The 24,542-nt window shown below is 37.1% G+C and overlaps 1 protein-coding gene across 2 annotated transcripts in view; it reads left to right on the top strand.

The window, feature by feature from the left end:
- PTPRK (protein tyrosine phosphatase, receptor type K) overlaps positions 1 to 24,542 on the top strand; it is a 548,103-nt gene that overhangs the window by 259,837 nt on the left and 263,724 nt on the right. For both annotated transcript variants that reach the window (XM_003781656.3, XM_012806133.1), the window contains exons 4-5: positions 10,881 to 10,962; positions 13,096 to 13,211. In XM_003781656.3, the coding sequence (XP_003781704.1) occupies positions 10,881 to 10,962; positions 13,096 to 13,211 (198 nt within the window). The remainder of the gene's footprint in view (positions 1 to 10,880; positions 10,963 to 13,095; positions 13,212 to 24,542) is intronic.

The following is a 24,542-nucleotide window of genomic DNA, read 5'->3' as shown; positions in this document are numbered from 1 at the left end:
AGCTCACTGTGAAATGTATTTTCTTTCTTTCTTTTTTTTTTTTTTTTTTTCCATTTTTTTGGCTGGGGCTGGGTTTGAATCCACCACCTCTGGCATACAGGATGGGTGCCCTACCCTTTTGAGCCACAAGTGCCACCCTGAAATGAATCTTCTATTACTTTTCTTTGTAAATATTTTCCAAATTTGACTAGGCTTTTGGTATTTAAAAACACTAACATTATAAATTATGCAATAACATGTAAACATGTCTATACTGTTTAAACCACAGTTTAAACAGTGATCACTGCAAATTGACCAAAAAAAAAAAAAAAAAGAGAAAAAGTTTGCAGGCTTCTTATCTTTAAATTCAACTAAGAGTATACAAACCAGTTCTTCTAATAAACTCTGTATAAAATACTCCATCCCCACATCAACTGTAACCTGTTTTTTCAGTTGGAAAGTGTATAGTACTTTTGAAATTAGTTAATTCTTCAACTAACATGGTATAAATAAAGAGTTCTCTTTTTACCAAGAGGTTTTCACAAAATGATTACTTATTAATATGTTTTAATTTGTGATGTGATAGCTCACATTTAGCATCTGGTAGCACTTTCCCTGGATGTAGATTAATCCAGTTTCCCCACCTATTCCACTGCAATTAATCATCTGGTTTACTGAAAGATTGCTTTTCAGTGCATATTGTTAACAGATTTCATATGTTAAGAGATATTTAGTGTGATGGTCCATATAGAGTTGCTCTATTAATTTTTATTTTCTTAACTGAGCTTCCTGAGTATAAACGAAAGCTCTTTTTACACTCACGTAAATGTGGTAGGGAGTAGACTTACTGTGTTAGTGTGAAAGCATTATTTTTCAGATATAGTTGTGCAAGTGAAGTGATCTACGATGTGTAAGATTGGACTGTTGGTGCTAAAATTTAAAAGGTTCTGCTTGTGGATTGTAGGAAGACAAATGGCACATCTCTGGAGCTGAGGAAAAATAGTACTGTAATTCAGTGTCACGTTGATAGAAATAGAAACCGTAACCAGTCATCTTTTATTTTGGGCCCAGACAACTAACTATAAAATATACCCCAGATGGTGGAGCTATGATAGTAAAGACATAGCAATGACATGTTGCTGATGAATTCTCCGCTGCTGTTTGCTTCCTGACTTTCCGTTTCATACCACATCTTTTATGGTGTAAGTTGCTTGCTTATGAATCTAAGGACAGATCCACAGGATGATAAATGTATTTAATGGCAATTTTTAGATCTTGGATTATTTCAGTAATCTTTTATTTTCCTCTTCTAATTGCTTTTTTTGGTTTTTCTTCTCTTTTACTAAACTTACATTCGGACATACGTTAGGTTGTGTCATGAATAGTGGGTCCTATTTCAGTTTTATTTCTGAATACATATTTAAAGGCATTCTGAAGATGTTATTATCCTCTGCCTGTCTGTCTCGCTCTATTGGAAGTAGAGAAGCCTCCAAAGAGAGCAGGGAGCTGCTCTGACTAGAGACTGGTCTCTGGTCTCAGCCAGGTCATCACACTTAGGCCCTGAACTGAGCTGGGAAGGGAGGGGTGTGCTGAGAGATGGTTCCTCAGGGTCTCTAGAAAAAGTGTCACCCAGAGCTGCCCCTTTGCTGCCTCGTTTCTCTCTGGGAGTCTTAAGTCACTGCTGATGATGAATTAGTCCCTGGAGAAGGACAGGAAAGGGAGGAAGAAGCTAATGTTTACGGAAAACCTCCTAAATTATCTCTTTTAATCTTCACAGTAACCTCATGAAGTCAGAGCAGAGGTTTGAGTTGAGGTCTGTGGCTCAGAGCTGGGGCTCTGATGCCTCGCTGTGGTGTGCACCATCTGTGTGGCATGTGTGTATGTGGGTGTATCTCAGTTATCTGAAGGGTCTTACATGAAAACTTTTGGAAAACCCATTGCTGAGGTGAAAAAGAAGCAAGCCCAACTTCATTTTGATATAATTCTTTTCCCTGACAATCAGTGGGAAGGCAAAGCAGGCCTGATTCCATCCTGCTGTTTTGTTACATTTTATTGCATTTTTTAAAAAAGGGTTCCACTTGCCTCCCCACCCATTGCATGGTATTTTAAGTGTACTTGGTTAGAAGTGTTAGAATTATTAGTATTGTGTAGAAAGTCACTAACTACTCTTGTGACAGCAACCCTTATGGTTATGTTGAGGTGGTCTTCCTGCTATCTGTATATAATATGGAAATGTTAAAAGAGTAAGTTTGACTCTGCTTTACTGTTTACTATTCTTCTGTTATATTCCATTACTTTCGAAACTGGTTCCCCTTGTTTGCCCTCCCATTGTATAACTGTGAATGCATTCAACTAAAATTGTTAGTGATGTAAGTTACTAACTGCACTTGTGATTATGTCCCTGGCGATTCGCCTTTCATGATCATGCTGTTTATTTCACCTGCGAGTCCCCCTCCCTACATTACTTTAGGACATTGTAGATTGTATTTGTTTTGTGAAAAAGAATTACTAAGTGCTCTAGTGTTAATAGCAATGTAAACTGACTAAGCTGCCCCACTCTCGTGATTTCCCCTCACTGTTAACTATGCTTGCTTGCCCTCTGGAAAAATTTTGCTTTATAAAAGCCAGAGCTGGGATCTGCTCACAGAAACCCCGTGTTGAGACACTGAGGCAGTTGCTGGCTGGCTTTTCAAAAAAAGGACTCCTCTTTAATTTGACTTATCTGGTGGTGTGTTCTCTGAGGTACTCCTGGGCATAAGATCAGTATGTACTTCCCATACCCCCCACCTCTGCTCAAAACCATCTTAATGAGAATATGCAAAGGGCACAAAAACCTTTCTTGGATTTATTTTGTGGACATTAGTTATTGCAGGTTTGGGGTTTGTTTTCAGAGATTAAAACTTTCTCTAGGTTTCTCTTAGTCACTTTAAGACTAAGAAGCCATGTGTTTTTGATACCTATTAAACTGAATGAATATTCAAGTTTAAAAGACCACTGATAATCTTTTCAACTGCAAGTTTTCTGTAATGAAGAACTAATTTAAATAATTAGTAGACTATTGTTATGGACTTCAGTGTTCTAGCATAAGCTTTGATAATGATTACTGTCAGTTCCTTTATTTAGATCTTCTAGATACTTTCTGTGATTACATCAGGGATGGCCGAGCCCCTGGGGCTAATGTGAAACTTAGGAATGTACTATGCTTGTGTAGTCATTCCAGTGTGGAGTCTCCCAAAAATCTACTTTTTGGGGGGAGGGAGGGCTTTTCTTTTATATAGTTTTCTTTGATATAAAATCTCTTAGATTTTATTTTCCCCTTTAGATTTGTGATCCTGCATGTTTACTGTTGGTTGGTACTTTGACTGATATTCTATTGATTAGGAGAAATACATTGAGAAGGGTCACAGTTGGATTGGACACTGCGGTTGGCTTTTCACATAAGAGCAGCTCTGTTTTACTGGTAATGCAACCCACGATAGATAAAGGTAGTTCCTTTCCCTCACCATTCAGGCAACTGGTACTGCAAAGCCTCTGCATATTTTTTGTAATCTAAGCTTTTGTAATTACATACATTGACATTTTATTCAAGAACACTTGTTCGTGTTATGCATAGTAGTTAGATTCTAAAGTCCACTTAAGTTGTTATATTATTTTCATGATACATTGATAGCTAGAGCTATGTGGTGTTGTGAAGTGTCAATAGGACTAGGACTAAGCCTGCTCAGGAACCAGCCATTTTTACTCTCAGCACAACTTAAGGTAAAAAACAGATTTTGAATTCCAATGTAGCTATGAGTTGTGGAGGCCCTAAGAATAGCTAAAATCTGAAATTTTTTTTTTTTTTTTTTTTTTTTTTTTTTTTGGGCAGAGCCTCAAGCTGTCCCCCTGGGTAGAGTGCCGTGGCATTACAGCTCACAGCAACCTCCAACTCCTGGGCTCAAGCGAGTCTCCTGCCTCCGCCTCCCAAGTAGCTGGGACCACAGGCGCCCGCCACAACGCCCGGCTATTTTTTGGTTGCAGCCGTCATTGTTGTTTGGCGGGTCCGGGCTGGGGATTCGAACCCGCCACCTTAGGTGTACGTGGCTGGCGCCTTAGCCGGTTGAGCTATAGGTGCCGGGCCTAAAATCTGAAATTTGATAAGAGTCCAGCTTGAGTATGCGTCTTAACTGCCTTGCACATTTAGTTGGTAATTAGAACCACCTAGTAACTCTCACAAGAAGCTTTGAAGTCAAAGCATATGCAGGTATTTCCCTTGCTTAGATATTTTATCTCTGTGGCTTTTGTGATTGCAGCTTCCTGAGTTCCTTCAAGAACTCAAAAACAAACAACCAATAAGAAATGGTTGTTAAGAATTCATTAGTTTCAGAGAGCCTCAAGACATTGGCTAAAGGCATTTCACACTTTAGGCTCTGAGAAGTGTGCTATTACATGAGTCAGTAGGCAACCAGCTTGGCATGCAGCGGTCTGCCTCAGAGAAGCTCCTTTTCCCGAACGCTTTCAGCTAATCCTTAGTTGAGAAAGCAGAGATTCAAACCAGCGGTGCCTCTGAGAGCAGCTATTAGTGGTTGATGGTAACTGCTGATTGTGTAACACATTGGAAGTTTGGTATCAGTGATCAGTTATGTGTATCGTGGTCGTCTTTATGAAAGGATGAAAATAGAATATTTGCATTTGAAAAGAAATCAGATTCTAGAATTTTAAGTTTTGAAATAGATACCCTACAGAAGATCTGGCAGGAATTTATGCTTCATAGCGTTCTCTGACCGTTAAGGAGAGGTAATTATGTTTTCATGATTTCTAAATTAACTTTGGAAAATTATCTGGAACATTCTCAAGGGAGTGTCATTATATCAACAAAATTTTGTAACTTAGGTAAAAATGAGCTATATACCTATTCTCTTTTTTCTTTTTTAAGCAAAACTATTCCCTAGGATTCACTGTTACTACATAATTGTTTTCTATTATATGCCAGAACTCTTTCCAGCTCTCACACTCCATAGGAATCTTGTGCTTCGCATAATACTAAGAGGAATATGACAAAGTCACTGCCCTCAGAGAGCTTGTAATTTATTTATTTATTTTGCGAGAGTCTCACCTTGTCACCCTCAGTAGAGGGCTGTGGTGTCACAGCTCATAGCAACTTCAAACTCTTGGGCTTAAGTGATTCTCTTGCCTCAGCCTCCCAAGTAGCTGAGACTACAGTTGCCTACCACAATGCCCGGCTATTTTTTGTTGCAGTTGTCATTGTTGTTTAGCTGGCCTGGGCTGAGTTCAAACCCTCCAGCCTTGTGAATGTGGCTGGCGCAGTAACCACTGCTACCAGCGCTGAGCCGAGCTTTTATGTCAGTAGAAGAGATAAACCTAAAAAGTTTATTCACATGATTAATTATGTTATTATAATTACGATCTATTTGGGGCTCCAGCCTATGGACACTTCTTCCCAAGCATTCTCCAAAAGAGAAGATATTAATTCTCCTGTAACTTTGAACCAGCTCGATTGGTGGAGACGCTTGGACTGCTTTGAATTTTTTTCTTTTCAACCATGTCATCATCCTCATTCTATCCTTCTGTTGGACCCTAAGTCATTTCCTCCTACTCATCATAAACTTTGGGAGCAGCATCATTTAGAGTTGTTCTCCTCACTTCCAAGGCCCATGATTGTTAATGACATTAGTATATTTACGGAAAGCCCATCAGTAGTTCTTTTACCTCCCCACTTTGAAAGTTTACCTTCCTCATTTCACCTTAACAAGCTTCTGCCAGGTTTAGTGGAGGTTGTCGTATCTCACAGCTGCTTTAAGTTTACTGCATGTATCTTTTCCTAACCATAAGCTTCCTCTGCTTCCTTCTGTGATATTCATTTAGCTCACATCACCCAACAACCTCATGGAAAGCTCCTATGCATCAAGCCATCTGTCTGGTGTCAGGTCATCAACCTACCCTATCAAAATTTGATTTCATTGGGATCATCTTTTTTGTATAGTTACTGTTTCCATAAACTCTTTTCTTACCTTTATTTATTTTTCTTGGCTTAAATTCAAGCAAATGCTGTTTTGTTGTTGTTGTTGTTGTTTAAAATCAGACCATGCAATAGATTTTCATCACTAGAAATTCATGGGTATCAACTTCAGTTGGACTCACAATCAAACTAGAAATTCTACCAATGTATCTTTCTGTCTGATTCTCTTTCTCATTCTTTTCTCCATTTCACTCCATTCGATTCTCTCCAGATGATTGCTTCTTTTCACCATCCCTTTCCTCATAGGTGACAAAATTGAGGCTATGTAGTTTTTATCTACCAGTCCAGATTTATAAGTTAAATCTTCACGCACCTTCTACATTTGTCTTATTATTTATAAAAGATTGAGTCCCTCATGGCCTGTGATTTGCATCTTATTGTCCATCACACTAACAGTTATTATTTCTCTTTGTGTACACTCAGATATTGCCTACCAAATTAAACCATATTCTTCAATATCTAAACATGATTGACTGTCTCCCATCTTAAGGAAATAAGAATAAATAAAAAAGCTAAACCCTTCCCTTGATCCCATATCTTCTTCTCTATCCTCTGTCAGATTTCTCTGTCCATTCAGTCAAACTTCCACTAGGAGTTTTCGAACCTGTTGTCTGCACGCCTCCACTCTGGTTGGCCTTGCCTTGTCTGGTTTCCATTTCTGCTACTTCATACACTCAGCTCTTCCTTTGGGCACTTCTGATATCAATGGCATAGATAAGTAGGATTTTAAATGTCCATTTTTACTTAGTGTTTGACTAACATTTGGTCCTGACATCTCCTACTTCTATCTTCCCTTTATAATTCTACACACTTAAATTTTTTTTTTTAATTCTGTTTGTCTTTTTTGTAGGATCATCTTCTTTAGTCTTATTGGAGAAGAAAGTATGGGGCAAAGAGTGACCTAGGACAAACTCCTTGGAAGCTACAGTGTTTAGTACACAAGATGGAAATTATATTTAATGATATATATATATATACATCTCTGTGATATATATATATAATATGTCTCTGTGTATATATATATATGTCTCTGTATATTATATGTACATACATACACACACACACACACACACACACACATATATATATTCCTACTTATCATCAATCATCTCTTGAATGCCTGCTTTTTGCCCATCAGTATTTGAGCTTTGAGGACACAAAGTTGAATCAACCTCAGTTACTGCCTGAGGTCACAGATAGTAATGATATGTATGTATGTACCTTACTTAGATTCAGATGGCTGGAACAGCAGTGTTAGTCATTGGTGTGTGTCCTACAGATGACTATTTTATTTATTATAGAAATTTGAATGTGAATATTTAGAAATAGGTTTTGATTGTGTCACGTTTATTTTTTGAAAGCAAATGTGTAATTTAATTTGAACTTTACATAGGCAAAATTTGTTAAGAATTAAAATCCAAGTCCACAAAGATAAAGAGGTTTATAGGAATCAAATACCAATTGATTCTCTTCTTCTACATTGGGGTGGGAGTTATGTTTCTGATGAGAGATAGAATGGGAAGGAATTTAATTTTATTTGATATACATGTGTTTTATGGATGTTTTCATCTCATGGTAACATAGACTACTGAGCTGTGTGTACATTATCTCATTTAATCCCCCCCTAAAGTCCATTATAGCAAAGAAAACTGAAGTCTTCATTTTACATAAGTTAAGATTATACAAGTAACATTATTAACTTTCTACATTAAGTAACAGTTTAAGAGTGTGAACTAAATATATACCTGACTTAGGAGCCTTGAACTCTTACCAGTATCTCATGAAAGAAAATCATCTATTTGTCCCTCAAGAAGATACATTTCAATTGTTCTTTCTTCTCCCTTATTGTGTAATTTTATATGGAATTCTGTGCAGACTTCATAGACAACTTTTGTGCTTTATATGCATTTTGATATGTAATCTTTACACATCAAGACTGTTCTATATCTTTTCAAATAAATAAATAGTCCTGCAAGAACAAAAAAAAAAGGAAAATTAAAGGCAAATTATTTTTCAGGTATTTCTAGCATTTATAATATTTTGTGCCGCTGATCATTTCACATATACCATTCAGTATTTACCTGTGGTGTAGGCAAAAGGCAAAATTGTACAGATGAGGCTACAAAGACCCAAGTTAAACAAGCCTTGCCTTGGTTATAGGTTATGACAGACCAGCAGCTAGGTACCAACTGGGCTTCCCGACATCTAGTTTCAGAACTTCCTCTGCGCTGAGTGTGCCGGCTAAAGCTGTCTTTGTTCTGTGAGGTTTGCCATTGTTTCCCTTATACTTTAACTCAACTTCACTCATTTAGTTAATAATCCAGGAATGTTGCTGGAGTAGCAAAAATTTGATTAGAATCATCACCTTCAGTATTTCAGGTAATGGGGTGGAGGAAAACAGAGTGAAGAGCAAAACCCATCCAGTGTGTACCCAGGCTGGCTCCCGGATGGGCTGAATTTGACATCTGGTGTGGCTTCCATGCCTCTGCTGTCTGGGTAGCCCTGGCTGACTACTTGACTCCAAGCATTAGCTCTGACCTGAGCACTAGCCCAAGCCAGCTTGCATAATTAAGTCTAGAGATTTGATTCCCCTGACTGGACAGAAGAGCCCAGCAAGGTGAGGGCTCTGTTGAAGTGCTAATGCTGATTAGATCTGTAGCAGTAAAGAAATCTGATCTTAGAAACGTCTTCTAGCTCCAGTTAATGAGGCAAAGACAACACTTAGCAGGGAAAATGAGGTCACTAAAAAGAGAAACTTTTTTTCCTTTTCTTTCATCAAGAACCAATCATTTTGCCTCCTTTTATATCAAGGCCTAAATTTATTGTCCTGAATAAAGCTCAATTTAAATTGAACAAATAAGCAACTTTTTCTCAGGGGTGTAGTAATCCTGTGTTTAAACTTAAAGCACAGGAAGTTAATTCAAGAAAGTAAAACCAAGATAAGCCTAGAAGTTAAAATAATTTTATCGAATACAGAGAATGATAAAACTGAAGTAACTAACAATGATTAGTTGTACAGATGTGGGATTTATTTGTTAGCATGTTACTTTTAAAGAAAATGTTTTATTACTGTTCTTTCTATGCTAGGATAGACTTAGACAAACCTCAATGTTAACCATGTTGATGAGCATTTTTTTAAGTTTATGGAGCACCTTTACCTATGCTACTATTTAATCCTCCTGAAACTTTAAATGGAAAGCTATATTATTTTCACATTATGGAGTTAGGATATGCTCTAAAAGTTCCACATCTCAAATCAATGTGATTTTTCCTGAGAAGTTATACCTAGGAGAGCTTGGAGTCAAATACATCACAACTGCTTCCTGCTATGGATTAAAGTTTTTTATTCTGAATTTTCTTTCTTTCTCAACCCTTTCCCCGATATTTAGAAAATGTCATGGCAGTTGTGCTTATTCCAAACACATGTATATAAAAGATGAATTACACCTGCACATGTACACACTTCTGTGTTCAGAGATTAGCTGTCATTCCATCTTGTGAAGTATTTTTCTTCCCACAAAGACCCCATCCTCCTCCTTCTACTCAGGAGATTATGTTCATTTCATTCCACAAACACATAGCACCATGCTATTTCATTGTCTATTGTTCCTTTGGCCTATTGGGGTGTGAATTAGATCAAATAGATTCAAACAGATTAAAAAGTCTGTTAGTGGACCTCTATCTTTGCAAGTTCAGGTACTTAAAAGTACAGATTATTTCTTTTATCACTTGATGTTCTTAATTGTTAGCATTCTGCTTGGCACATGGCAGGTACTCAGTTAAACAACAGAATGGAGAAGGTTAATAGGAGAAATTTACTTTAAAATATTTTAGATTTGTTAATGGATTCCTGAATTGATGGGCATTCAGGCTGTTCTCACGTCTTGGTGATTGTAAATTGAGTTGCAATAAACAATCTAGTGCATATGTGCTTATGATAAAATGATTTTTTTCTTCTAGTTAGATTCCTAGTAGTGGGGTTATGGGGTCAAATGGGTTCTCTGAGGGTTCTCCATACTTCTTTCTAAATAGGCTGTATTAGTTTGCAGTCACACTAACAGTGTAAAAGTGTCTGGCTACATCTGCACAGCATCTGCAACTTTGGGATTTTGTGACGTGGGCTAATTTTACTGGGATTAGATATCTCAGGGTAGTTTTGATTTGCATCCCTGTGATGCTCGGCACACCATGGAATACTGTTTAGCCATAAAAAGTTGGTGGTGCCTTTACATCTTTGTATTAACCTGGATGGAGTTGAAAACATTCTTCTCAGTAAAGTATCACAGTAAAATATTGGAAAAGCAAATATCCAACGTACTCAGTACTAATATGAAGCCAGTAGATGATCTAATTCACACCCACATAGGAGAAAACTCATTTCAGTTCAAATTGAGGGGAGAGGGAAGGAGGGACAGAGAAAAGGAGAGGGGGGGTTTGACGTGCCCCCACTGAATGGGCATAACATAGGAGTGATGTCACACCTTTTGGGTAAGGACGTACTTACAAGGGGGACCCTACCTAACAAATTAAAATACTGTGATTTGGTCATCTGTACCCTCATATTTACCTGACACTAAAAAAGAAAGTTACGAGATTTGCTATATCTGCCCAGTCATTCTATTGCTATATATTGTCTCTCCAGGAAATCTAACAATCCTTGATAATAGCTGCTTAAAAATTTTAAGCTATTTGACCTGAGTAGTTTTTTTAATTTTTTTTATTTTTTTTTTGTTGACCCGTGTAAGGTTTATGAAATTATAAGTTTTTAATTCTTAGAAAACAAAAATCAAATTTACTTTTACCTATATTCAGTTATCCTCATTTCCCTGTGAACATTCCTTAAAAATGATTGTTGTAAATGTTTTCTATTTCTTCCTGACAGGTAATATTTGAAGCTGAAGTCTCAGGAGGAAGAAGTGGTTATATTGCCATTGATGACATCCAAGTCCTGAGTTATCCTTGTGGTAGGTTGTGATTTAGAATTGTATTTTTCTGTGTCCTGTCAACCCTTGTCTTGAATTGGCAGTGACCATTGCTTGTTTATCACTTAGTCATCACTGCCTTTTCTTGTCCTTACTCCCAGCCTTCTGTTGAAGTTTAAAAGAACACTGAAATATTTCTTGAGTTTTGAATTAAATGCTTTTTTTTTTTTGACTTGTATCTAATTATACACACATTTAAAGGATTATTTTAAATAATTTAATTCCTGAGAACAAAATATAAATGCAAAGACAACTCTTTATGGGACTTTTTTTTTTAATATCATTAAATTATCTAGAAAAGCAAAGAATGACAAGTTAAAGTTCACCAGAAAGGAAAGTAAAAATACTAAGTTTTTTTTATATACTAAGCTAAGGGTTGGGATGAGATGAAGGGAATGAATTAATCTTATTCCAAATGTAGGACTTTTTTATTTTTTGCTGTCATAATAAGAATCCAGTTAATCTTAATCTATACTTTAAAGAATGGAAAATGAACCAAACGAGAAACTAACACATAGTTTTGCCGTGTCTTTTGCTGCACAGTGGTTGGTGTTTAGATGGTGTGCCTAAGTTTGTGTTTATATCACACCCCTGAAAAACAATTACTGCATGCAGTTAATAGAGCCAGGCAAAGAGCACCTGGCATAAAATCAGACATCACCTATATGTCCCATCAGCAGCATTTCACAGGGCCTGTGAATTCTGGATTATCTGTTCAGTGATCTTTGCTGGTAGAAACCTCCTCTCTAACATACTAAGCAGCATGCACAGGGGCCAAGTGAGGGGCTGAGACAATGCTGCTGAGCGGTTGTCCGTCCCCATTGCACATCTGAATCACCTGCAAGGTGTAGTAAATCACAGGTTGCCTGGTCCCCCCTCTGGTTCAGAGTCAGTAAGTCTGAGAGTAGCCTGAGAATGATCATTTCTGTTAATTGCCATATGCTACCGATGCTGCTGGTCTAGAGTTTACCACTTGACCACTGCTTGACCACTGCTGGTCTAGAGTTTACCACTTGACAACAGGTTGACCATTGCTGTTCTAGCTCAGGTAGTCCTGGCTTCAAAGCTCCCACTGGGGCAAGACCCTAGAGAAAGAGGTAGCAGGCAAATGTTAAGTCATATAATCCATAAGGTGTAATTTAAGGAAAAGAACAAAATCATTTCACTCAGAGTTCAAGTTGGTTTACTGAGTTCTTTCAGTATAAGAGAACTGTGTTTCTGCCTGCAGTTCATTCTTCATGAAGTTCTTTTTTTTTTTTTCCCAAAAAGTCTTTCATGACTAAATCAATAGAAAATCATGAATTGAGCACAATGGCAATTGTAGTGTGATTCGCTCCTCCATGAGCTTTTTAATCCCTGTGGCTTAGATTTTGCAGTTTACATTTTCTTTCGATGGAAAACATGGATGAGGTTCTAGTTTTAAAAGGTTAACTACAGAGAGTATCTGTTTGCCAGTTGTAAGACTCATGTAGATTTGGACTGCCGTCATCACTTTTTGTTGTTCTAATACGGGTGTTTCTTTTGGGTATCTTTCCTGCAGCTATAAAGGACTAGGAAGGAGATCTAATGAACAGTTTAGCTGATTTTCTATTAGAGAGAAACAAAAACATTCTCTTGTTCTTTGAAGTGCTAGAGGGTTATAACTATTGAAGTTTAAAAGAAAAAGAAAATCTAACTGCTTAAATTGTAGCTTAATCAGTTCAATGGCCATGTAACTGTCAGTGTTTTAGAAATCATTACATGTTTTCATTATATTTTTATACTATGCTCTGATTTGTGCCTAGTTAATCTCTTTTGCTTGTGTTGACATGTTACTATTTTATTAGCACCATATGCAGCATGCCATGGCAGCCATCCAGCAGTAATTGTTGAGGGCTCAGGCTCAGCCTGTATAGAACAATACTCTAGCAATTCTAAGACAGTAAGTAATCGAGCTACTGAGAAAACGTGAACTGTGAGGAACACAGCCTTCCAGCACCAACCTGCTGCCCCATCATTTTCTCCTGCATAGTAGTCTTGGCCAAAGTTGACAACATTAACAATATTCTGGTATGGTAAAGTAACATGGCATCTTTCTTCATGTGAAAAACAATAATTTTTTTTCTACCTTCACAGATAAGTCTCCTCACTTCCTCCGTCTGGGGGATGTGGAGGTGAATGCCGGTCAGAATGCTACATTTCAGTGCATTGCCACAGGGAGAGACGCAGTGCATAACAAGTTATGGCTGCAGGTAAGGCCAAGTTGGCAGGGCTGCTGTAGAGTGCACTTGATCAAAAAAGAAAAATAAAAACTTCTCCTGTACTGTTGTGGTCTTACCCTCGTTGGTGTCTGGGAGCCAGGTTGTCCATTTGGGTTTAATTTAATTGGTTGTATATTTGTATTGGAGATTTCTCTTTTTGGAATACAAGTCAAAAATATGAGAGTATATGCTTCATAAGTATCTGTGTAGGTACCGAGTGAAACCTAACGATGATTCTCTAATGTTACATGTTCAAACTGCAAAGAAATTTCTCTATATCCATTTGAAATGTGAATAAAAATGAATTTTTTTCTCATTTAAAAATATTTTGAAAACTGAACCTAGAAGAGCATAGTACTTGAACAGGAGCTGTCATACTCTGATAAATTTTTAAGAAGTGTTTTAAGAAACTCGAAGGAATATTTCAGGAAATATGAATTGGAAGAGAGCCAATTAAAATTTTTTCAGAATTTTTTGTGTGTGAGCATTAATCACAGATTGGAGGGCAAGACATTTGCCCCACACATATTAAATCCTTAATAAATTTGTATTTAATTAATTGGAATTTATCAAACATGTTAGGGAGATACAAATGGTGCACAGAAAGAGCTTTAAAAGAATCAGAGCGAGAACTGTAAAACTAAGGAATATCCTTTCCTTCAGAGAATTTATAGAAAGCGTATCTCTGAGAAATGTGGTACAGGGGGCTGGAAGGAGCTGAGAGCAGCTCTAAAGCCAGAGCCTGGACCTGGTACAGGATTCCGTTGGGTGAAATACTTGAAGCTAAATGATATGTAAGTAATAATAATCTCTGAGCATCTTTATTGTTGTTATTTTGGTTCTCTCTGCATCAGAATGAGGAAAGGGATTTAATTAGTGCGGAATTTTAAATTCCCGAGAATGCCAATAGAGACCACAAAGAAAAATCCTGTAAGATGAGCTTAGTCTCTTTAACATAGACATTAGGATTTATTTTACCATATCCTTTGAGAGGAGAAGGTGTGTTGGGATCATCATTAGTTTGCAGGTGTTTTGGGTCGTGGTCATAATAAATGATCACTGAAGCCATCCCTAGTATCAGGTCTGATATTGTGGGAGGTGTTATGTGTATGTTGTTTCATCTAATCCGTGCAGTAATCCAGTTGCAGTTCATAACAGATATATTTCCTGCTAATCTAATCATCACTACTTTTATCATTTATTTGATTTACAGGTATCAGGATATCATTTTTTTGTTTGTGTGTGTCCAAATGTGAAAAGAAAATGAAGCTCCCTTTTCTTCTGTGCTTATGCTTATTTCCACTACAGATACAGAAATATAGGATAATTTTTCCTGGAGAGTATATAATGTGCAGCCTATTTTACCAGCTAAACATCAAGTCAGTGCTCCTCACTGTCACCTAACTAAATAGTTTAAAAATGATAGATATGTTTTCTAATTATTTTACTAATATTTTTGGTTTTTTATAGATTAGTTGGCATTTGGCTCTAGATGTGAGCCATACAGTCTTTTCTTGGAGAACCAGATGATCTGTAGTCTGCCCTTAGTTTTATGCCTTAGGACTTAATGTGACATCGAAATAAAAAGGGTTTTGTGTTCTCAGTCACCAGCTGCCTTGTGGCAACAAAGACTTTCTGGACCCTCTGGTTTGAGTGGGTTGCAGTCAAAATACTGCTTATCTTTTTTTGTTTCTTATTTTGTAGCTTGGTCATTTCATAACATTTCGTAAAGTTTTTCTCCTGCCATTTTTTCAAATAAAGATGAGAAAATATTTCACTAGAGTTTCTGCTTTCTTCCTTCACCTTCCTTCACTTTGCATTTATTGCAGAAAAGTGAATTTGTGTATTTTCCTCTTCAATTTTGAAATTGACCTTACCTAATACTTCAGCACTGTCCATATCCACCTCATTTATTTAAAAGCTATTCTACCTTTTTCAATAATATCATATAAATTACATTAACTTACTCTCTTTAATAATTCTTCTCCTGGTAGAAATATTGAAATCTACTAGTTACTTAGGAAATATTTTTAAATTAAGGTAAAACTTATTTTTACGGTAATACTATGTGACAATGACCCAAATAGTGGCAATGACTTGAAAAAACTTGCTCATCTTTTACTGAAAGTAGTATAAACTCAATAAAGCAGGAATAATTCTGGTTCCACAGTAAATCTACCAGTTAATCCATATGAATAGATGCCAATTTATTTTCATTTGGTATAAAACAGCACCCTATAGTTCAGGAAGCCTTGTTCTTAATTCTAACCTTAAGTCTAACCTTAACTCTTCTAATCCAGCTAATTGTCCTGGGCTTAGAGATGTCATTGAACTGTTCTGGGCCTTAATATTTTTTTATCTATAAAATAAGATCCTGGATAGAGACTAAAATCCCTTCCAGCTACAAGATGCTAAAGTGGGTCTTCACATTATTTTAGAGGGCCTGAAACATAGCCTCAATAACCCTTTTTGTTTGATGGAAGAATATAAAATTTTTATGTTATTAGTTTTGTATGTGAAGAAAGATGGTCCCTTAAATTAATTATCATTTGTGAGAACAAATGCTTAAACTATCTGCTGAGTGTATTAAGAGTGAATGTACTTGAAGCAACTCAATGAAAGGTCACTGCCGTCCATCACAGAAGTAATGGGATAATAGAGGAGCTGTAGTACCTGCCGTGGTTGGGCAATGAATGAATGGCGGTCAACTTTTGATGTCCTCCAGATATCTTACATTGTGTAGGGTTGAGTTGGTAAGATGTAGTTTAAATATGGGGGAAAGTAGCAAAAACTAGAAAAGCTGCCAATTTTCTATTTTAATGGAAAAATGATACACTGAAAATCTATGACAAGTAATGAACATAATATCTGATTATATTTGATACTTGAAATTAGTTTATGGAAATACGTTTAGAGAATAAATGGTCATGTGTCTATTGCTTCTGGGTTGCTTCTCATATTACAGTCATTTTTGTGGCCTACAAATGAGATTAAATTATAAATGGAGGGAAAAAACCACAAACACTTAATGAGTCAACTGAGCTAATCTAGGGTGATTCATAACACATATCTCTGTGGTTTCGAAAGTGCCCTTAGGAGAATGTTCTTTATTATTTAGACTTGGATTATCTAATTATAGCATCTTTGACGTAGGTTATTTGATTAAAATATAGAGAAAGATAATGATTAAATATACAACGCAGATTAGCCTTTTGGTACATTCTGATGGAACTCAGGATGTATAAAACAACATGGGTGAAAGTTTTTAGAATGCTGTTTAGTGTCAACTAGTTATAAATCTGGAGGAATTGTGACACTTTCTGAAGCACAGCTTTAAAAAGTACGTTGTGCAGTACATGTGTGCAGTAAAAGAAACTTAGAATAAAGTCTTTAGTCACTCTTAAAAGAACTTCCAAGTTCTTTTTTTATCATAAAGCTGAAGGAAGTAATGTGTAGTCCAAACACCTAACAAGTTTCGTCAACTTAGCACTTTGTAAAATTTCCCACATGAACAGGTGTTTTTCAATTCTTATAACAAATTTTACAATTAAGCCATTTTAATGGAGCAGTAATCCCCCTTTATCCACAGAGAATAAGTTGCAAGGTCCCTAGCAGAGACCTGAAACTGTGGATAGTGCCCAACCCATGTATTACATGTTTACTAACACACACATACCTATAAAGATTAATTTATAAATTGAACATAGTAAGAGATCAGGTGAAACACAGGTTACAGGAAATAAGATCACAAATGAAATTCTAACATATAATTTATACTGGAATGCAATAATAAGAACTTTGGTTATTTTTCTGAGTATTGTCAGATAATTTTTTTCATATGGTAAAAAATAAACAAAACTTAGGTGGTACAATCTTATAGTTTAAATGTTGGTTATGTGCTTTTGAACATAATTCTTGGTAATATGACTAATAGATAAAGTGATTGCAGGAAAACATAAATCTATATGCAGATTACTAACATATGGTACAGTAGCTCCACTCTAAGTATTTACCCAAGAAGAGACATTAAGGCATGTGCCACAAAGACTTGTACAAGAATGTTTATAACAGCTTCATTCATAATAACCAATGATGGGAAAGCACCAAATGCCCATTAGCAGGAGAATGGATAGACCATTTGTGGTTCACGTAAGCAATGGAATGCTGCTCAGAGATCAAATAGTGAACCACTGATACCCCCAACAGCAGCATCAGTAACAAGGGTCTGCAACATTATGTTTTTGAAAAGGGAACATATGACTGCATACTTGATGTTTTCATTTAGACTAAGTTTCAGAAGAGACAAAATCAATCTATGGTGATAGAAATCAGAACAGTAGTTGCCTGTGGGGGATATGGGTTGATGAAATGTAGACAAGAGGAAACTCTTTAGGACCATTAAAATGTCATAGCCCTTGGTTGAGGCATTGGGTCTATGGGTGCACTTACCTTTATCCAAGATTAAGATCTGTCCAACTTCCTGTATGTGTGTTTTACCTAAATAAAACACACATGAGGAAGAAATGAATTTTATCAAATAACCTACTTTCTGGCAGTCTTGATCAAGCCATAGATGGCAGTAGCCTACAGACATTGCTTGCGTTTTTGTCCATCTTGTCCATTTGAATTGATTTGATTAGGTTCAAAGATAATTTGGAATCATTAGTCTCGGTTGAAATACAGAGGACGGCACATTCTGAGTGTTCTGCTTTTAAGAATGCCTTGTAACTTGAAGATACGAAAAGGTCACCACTGGGGCTGGACTGTGATGTGTACATTAGTATTCTTTTGTGAAGGTCCAGTATAAGTGGACACCTACATGGCAAATCAAATAGAGCCTATTGCTGGAACATCTGTCAGACCATATGCTTTGGCTTCAGGTTCCGTGTAGAAACTAAAATGCTAATGACTCCATCCATCATTACAGAAGTTGGCAGACACGCATCTTTGAATTGGGCAGAGAAATTCAACAGTGGAGTTGTTGAAAGAGAATCGTGTGGGTAGATTTGGTGGCACCATTTGTTTTGGTGCATTGAAATGAGGCTGTTTGACGTGTGTCTGGTAATCCTGTGCAGATTGCCATCAAAGCTGTGGCAATTGGGCCAATCTGTCAGGAATCGCTGCAGGTGCTGGCATTGTGCCTCCTCAGTGGTCCTGCCAAAGCAGGAAAGTCAGCCACCACGTTGCCCTTGGTGAGGCTCAGCATCGCTGAAGTGGTGTGATGCAGCTCGTTTCTCAGCCAAAGGAAATGTCTTTCCTTATGGAGCAACAGATAATTTAAGCAGTGGCTTGAGACTAGTAATTGGAGAGTGATATCAGTAAAATGAGATGCAAATTGCTCTGAAAACAACCAGAGAGAGGCTGACCTCTGCAGTACCAACTGTTGTCAGCGGAGGGGCAGTGAAAATGGTCCGTCTGAAACTTCTGACCGCGCGGTGGTTTACCTACTGAGGCAAATACCACTGCCTTTTTCCTATGCTGCAAGTGGACATCACCGGCAGTGATGCAAATCTGAAGTCTGAGTTTCTAAAACTTGAGTTTATTTAGAAGTACAAAAATTTCAACTGATGAAAATGTATCAGTAAACTATTTCAAATGCCAAGGAGTTGTTGCTCGTGGTATGCTTTCTGATGGCCCTTGCTACAGTATTTTCCCTGGCTTATTCATGCTGTCATTTAACAAGCCCAAATGTATGTAGCATGTATAATTTCCGTAGGAGATTTTATAATCCCTATACTATTTCTTGTGGAGAAAAAAGCCTAATACTTTTCCATATATTCCAATGAAGAAAAGTTGCCTAGAGAAATTAATCTTTGCATAGAAACTGCAGTTTCTCGGGGGCAGTTGATTAAAAACTAATTTGAGGAGAATTTTTCAAAGTCAGTTTGATTAAACACATGACTATTTTTAATCGCACTTTACGGACAACCTGTATGTGATGAGCTCAGGGTAGGTATTATTAAAAAAAAAAAGAAAAAAAGAAAGGAATGAAATCTAGTGAAAATTGTCCTAATTCTGGACGTGGTTAAAGTGCTGACATTTTCTAGGTAATTGACTTTAAGCATGGCTGACACACTTGAGAAATGCTAGAATAACAAAAGGCAGCATATTATTGCCGGGAGAGTGAATAAACTCAAAGAATGATGTCAAAATGGCTAAAGGGACAGAACATAAATATACCTTGAGATTTTTGAAATATTGGATAAGTGTCTTAAAATCTTATAATGTAGGGAATGTACAAGAGGGATTTAATTTGTTCTTTATAGATCTTAAAGTACAATAATAACTTATGCTTTGAAGCTTACAATGAGAGATCTAAGCTGATTGTAAGGGGGACGTTTGTAATTGTAGGGCTGTTGAAACTTAGAATGAGCTGCTTCAGGAGGTGATAACATTACAGTTGTCAAAGTAGCCCCGCATAGTCTAGACACACACTTGCTAGAGATTTAACATTAATGACTGAGACTGGGCTGGGCATAGAGGCTCATGTCTGTAATCTTAGCACTTTGGGAAGCTTAGGTGGGAGAACCACTTGAGCTCAGTAGTTCAAGATAAACCTGAGCAACATAGTGGAACTCTGTCTTTATAAGAAATAAAAAACAAAATTAGCCAGGCATAGTGGTGTACGCCTATAGTCCTAGTACCTGGTAGGCTGATGCAGGAGGATTGCTTGATCCTGGGAATTCAAGGTTGCAGTGAATTATGATGATACCACTGCAGTCTGGCCTGGGTGACAGAGCAAGGCCTTGTCTCAAAAAAAAAAAAAAAAGACTGAGGTTGAATACTTTTAAAGATATTTTCAGCCCTGGAGGATGATTCTATAAGTGAGTAAGGGAAAGACCATATAGAATCTAAAGACTGAACTGTTTCAGAGATGAGAGTAGGCAGTGTAGACCAGAGTGTTTGGTGAAGTCAAACACTTTGTTGAGACCTTGAAGTGTATACATATATGTAGGAATAAATAAGCAAAGACTAAGCAAACTTGGTTGTTATTGCAGATTCAGAAGGCAGAAAGCACACTGTGTGGGGGGAAGTGGGATAGGAACTAAGGAGAAGGATCTTATTGAAAGGGAAGGGTCACGTAGAGAATAAAGGTAAATATAGTCTATGGAAGAGTTGGCACTAAACCATGATGGAAACAACCAGAAAAGGAAGAGGCTATGGTTAGCAGTATGGACATCAAATGACAAGGCTTGAGACTGACTGTGCCAGTGAAATTGGAGAATCTGTGGGTAGTAAAGAAGAGGACACATTAAAAGGAGACAAAAGGGTTTGGGCTCTGTTTGGTACCAGTTGTCAGAATTTAGGAAGATGTCGGAGTGAAATATTAAAGGCAGCTTTCTAAATTTCCTCCACTTTCATCTTCTAAAACTAATCAGTAAGTTTGCTTTCTTATTTTCAGTCTTGGAAACATTAGTTATTTTTTCCTGTTTGTACCTTTATAATCGCACATGAATGATCCTCAGTAGAAGTGAATGATGAGTAGATGTCTCAGTTCCTGTTGGCTCTTTTTAGCTTTAATAAAAGTTTCAAAAGAAGATAGAATTAATGGCCAATAAACATAAGAAAAAATATTCAGCATCTCTAATCATCAGGGAAATGCAAACCAAAACCACAATGAGGCATCTAACTTCAGTGGAGAATGGCTTTTATCAAAAAATCCCAAGATAGTAGATGCTGATGTAGATGTGGAGTGAAAGGAGCTCATGCACCATTGGTGGGACTGCAAGTACATTAGTCCAGCCTCTATGGAAAACAGTATACCTAAAAGAACTGAAAGTATACCCACCATTGGATCCAGCATTCCCACTATTGGGTATTCACCCAAGGGAGAAATGTCAGTTTATCAAAACAAGACACCTGCACTTGAATGTTTATTGTAGCACAATTCATAGTCACAAAGATGTGGAATCAGCCCAAGTGTCCATCAGTAGGTGAGTGGATTAATAAAATGTACTACCCAATGATTAAAAAAGAAAAATGGTGAACTAATACATTATGTAACAACCTGGATGAAACCAGAGACCATTCTTCTAAGTATCACAAGAATGGAAAAAACAAACACCATACGTGCTCACTATTAAATTGGAAGTAATTGATTAATACCCAGGTGCACATTGGTAGTAAAACTCATGGGAAAACAACCAGGTGGGAGGGGACAACAAGAGAGGGCTAAATTCGTATTTAATGGGTATAATGCACATGATCTGGATGGGGGGTATTCTTATATATTTGTCTCAATTGTATAAAAGCAGTTCATGTAACCAATATTTGTACCTCTGTAATGTTCTGAAATTTAAAAAACAGTTTACCAATATAATTTGAAGCTTACAGCCAAATTAAACCTTGGGGTGGTCGTATTATCACTGAGGAAAATTAACTGATGGGAAGGCAGGTGGTGCTGTTAGCCTGGGCCTCTTTTGTAACTTGTTGCTCCCAGAATGGGAATGTCTGTGTGCTTTCCTAACTTCTTGTGACTTGCTGTAGTCTTAGCTTGGTGCCAGTTTATCCTTTGTTTAAGCAGCAGTGATTTCCCAGGTATATGGTGGTTTATCTTTAATTCTGCTCCACAGGAAGCTAAGGGCTATGCCTCTGGGAGGCCTGCTTTTCTCATGGCCATTGGTTTATTCTAATTCATGGCATTACATTCTCCCTCCCTGGGTGTATATAAAGAATTCTGCCTCTAGGTCTTGAGATGAAATATTATAACTGACCATGGATCCTGGATGGTATACTTTATCTTTTACCTTCTGGCATTTTGGGTGTGTGTGTGTAAGTGCGTAACACTGAGTGTCAGAAAGTTTAATCGTTCATTTTTAGGATTGTTAAATAGTCCTGAGGTCATTTTGGTTGGCTGTATGTGGCTTTCTACCATAAACAGTTCAATGCCTTCCAGATATAGTGCTTTCCTTTCCTCCTTTAATAATTTATAAACTCTGAATTTAATGTCTACTATTACATAATTGATTATAAATGAATAATGTGTGGAATATTCTTTACCTTCCTTATCTATTCCTGGAACTGTAAAAGCCTAATAATCATAGAAGAAGCTCAAGGATATCTTATCAATATCTATAAATAACAATTTATTGCTCTTCCTGCGCACGAATAATGGACTCTCCTACTGCTCGTAGAACTGCCTTTCAGTGTGTTTCCCAGATGTGTCACGTAAAGCACTTTATAACTCTTCCACTGAGCCCCTGTGATCAGTCTCACAACACGGGCATGGCAAGGTTTCTTCTTGTGAAAAGCGGTCTTCTATAAAGATCTAGTATTTATAAAAATCATTTTATGGTAAAATACAACAGAAAACCTCATTGAAATAAAGACTGTTATGAGTCAATGAATTGTTTATAAGGTACATGCCACACAGGTCAAGAAAGAGACCTTGCCAGCCCTCCCAGAGGCTCCAGCCATGTGCTCCCTGTCGGGCTAAGCTGTGCGCCTGTCCCTACTAATTACCACTGTCATGACTTACAGTCCTCCTAGGGTTCCCCACCCTCCTACCCCCGACTGATATAGGCATCTCTAGACACTATAATTCAGTCTTCCCTATTTTAAAGAGTGTATATTTGTAAGTCTCTTTTCATCCGTAGATTCATCCTCTACGCCTTTCTTTTTCTCTTCTGCCTTTTTCTCTGTTGAGGACCCTCGCCTGTTCAATGCCTGGTTTCCCAGTTGACATTTCTCTGATTGCACACTGCTGTCCTCTTCAGCTCAACATGTTCCTCTTTCCTTTGCATATCTTGCCAACCGGCAGCCAGAACCAGGGTCAAGTTTGGTCCTTTGGCAGCAGGACAGGTGGCACTTGGAATAATTATAGGAGGAACAAAATGTCTCATCTTTCTTCTTGTGATTTTGGCAGCTGCTAAGGATAGATGCCTGTGTTTATCCCCGGAGGTGGAAAATTGCAATATTCTGTTGTTCTTATTTGCTTCTTATTTACTTTGTTTAGTTGACAAAGTTCCCATCATCTACTATGTGGTTACCCAGTGATAGAATTCATGAAGGAAAAGAAGGATAATGCTCCAATCTTTGCTGTATTTACTAGTTTTCAATGTAACGAGTTGGTTCCCTGTCGTTCAAAGATGACTGATTTTTTTCTTTCAGTATAAGTATGACCTCATAGATTTACACCCATTTAATGGACTTCAGTTCATTGCAGTGATTACTATTACATGTGTTAAGGCTCAGATCGTCCTGTCTTTGCTCAGTGGCAGCCTTTAAGGTTGACTCTGGAGTCCCCTGGACATGACCTTAGTAGGCCTTGAGCCCTTCCTTGCTACCTGGTATTGTGAGATGTTCTGTTTTCTTCCCAGATTTGGAATTGGGCAGCTTTCCACAGTGCCCTGATTAGTTTTAGTGAGAAATCATATTTCAAGATCCTAATGTGGGTGCTGAGTGGATACTCATTGCCGGACTTCTTCAGTGAATAGAGGTAGAAATCGTATACACGTGTGTTTAAGGATAACATACCTAATGAGTGTTTTGATTAATATTTCTAATTCAGGCCTGAAGATTTCACTTAATGTTTATTCTATGTGCATTTGCGACTTCCCAGTTACCTCTTATTTTTTCCACACTGATATATTGGTTGTCAGTGACACAGATTTAGAATATCTCATAATTAAACATTTTTAACTCATATTATTTTGAATACTTGTATCATACATCTGTTGTCAGCATGCAGTTCTTACATGCATAATATGCTCTCTGCTACACAGTCCTTATTTAGTCTTAGTTCTAAATGTTAATTATTTTTTAAGGTTCAATATTAGCCTGTAAGTCATGTCTTCTAGTAATTTTGGATATCTGAAACTCATTTTCTAACAGAATCTCGAGGAGCTGCTCATGGGAATAATATTCCCCGAGTTCTTAAATGTTGTTAATAGTCTGCCTATGCTCTTGATTCTTAAGCCAATTTTGCAGGATATAAAATCTTTCATTCACATTTTCTTTCCTGAGTAACTTAAATAATGTACTTCTTTTTCTTCTGTCATAAAGCATTAGTAACAAAGTGTGATAATTTTCTTTTTCATGTGAGTCGTGTACCTTCTTTATCTAGATAGCCCGCCTATTTTTTCTATTCATTTGAAATCTCTTAATTTTACAGAATTACTATGGATTTTCTCTTTCTCAGTGTATTACTATGGATCTCTCCAGGTAATTCTCAATTATATGCTATTTTCTTTCATTATCTAGTTTCTGTTTTTTTTTTAATTTGTGGAATTTTTAAAGTTATAATTTGTAGGACTTTTTTTTTGTTCTCCGCTCCTGTTGGGGCCCCTGTTATCTCTGTGCGTGACCCTCTTTGAGTATCAT

Source organism: Otolemur garnettii, unplaced genomic scaffold (assembly GCF_000181295.1).
Source record: "Otolemur garnettii isolate 467f Iridium unplaced genomic scaffold, OtoGar3 scaffold00002, whole genome shotgun sequence".
Lineage (NCBI taxonomy): Eukaryota > Metazoa > Chordata > Mammalia > Primates > Galagidae > Otolemur > Otolemur garnettii.
The sequence above is the reverse complement of the archived record's forward strand: the minus strand, read 5'-3'. Positions and strand labels throughout refer to the sequence as shown.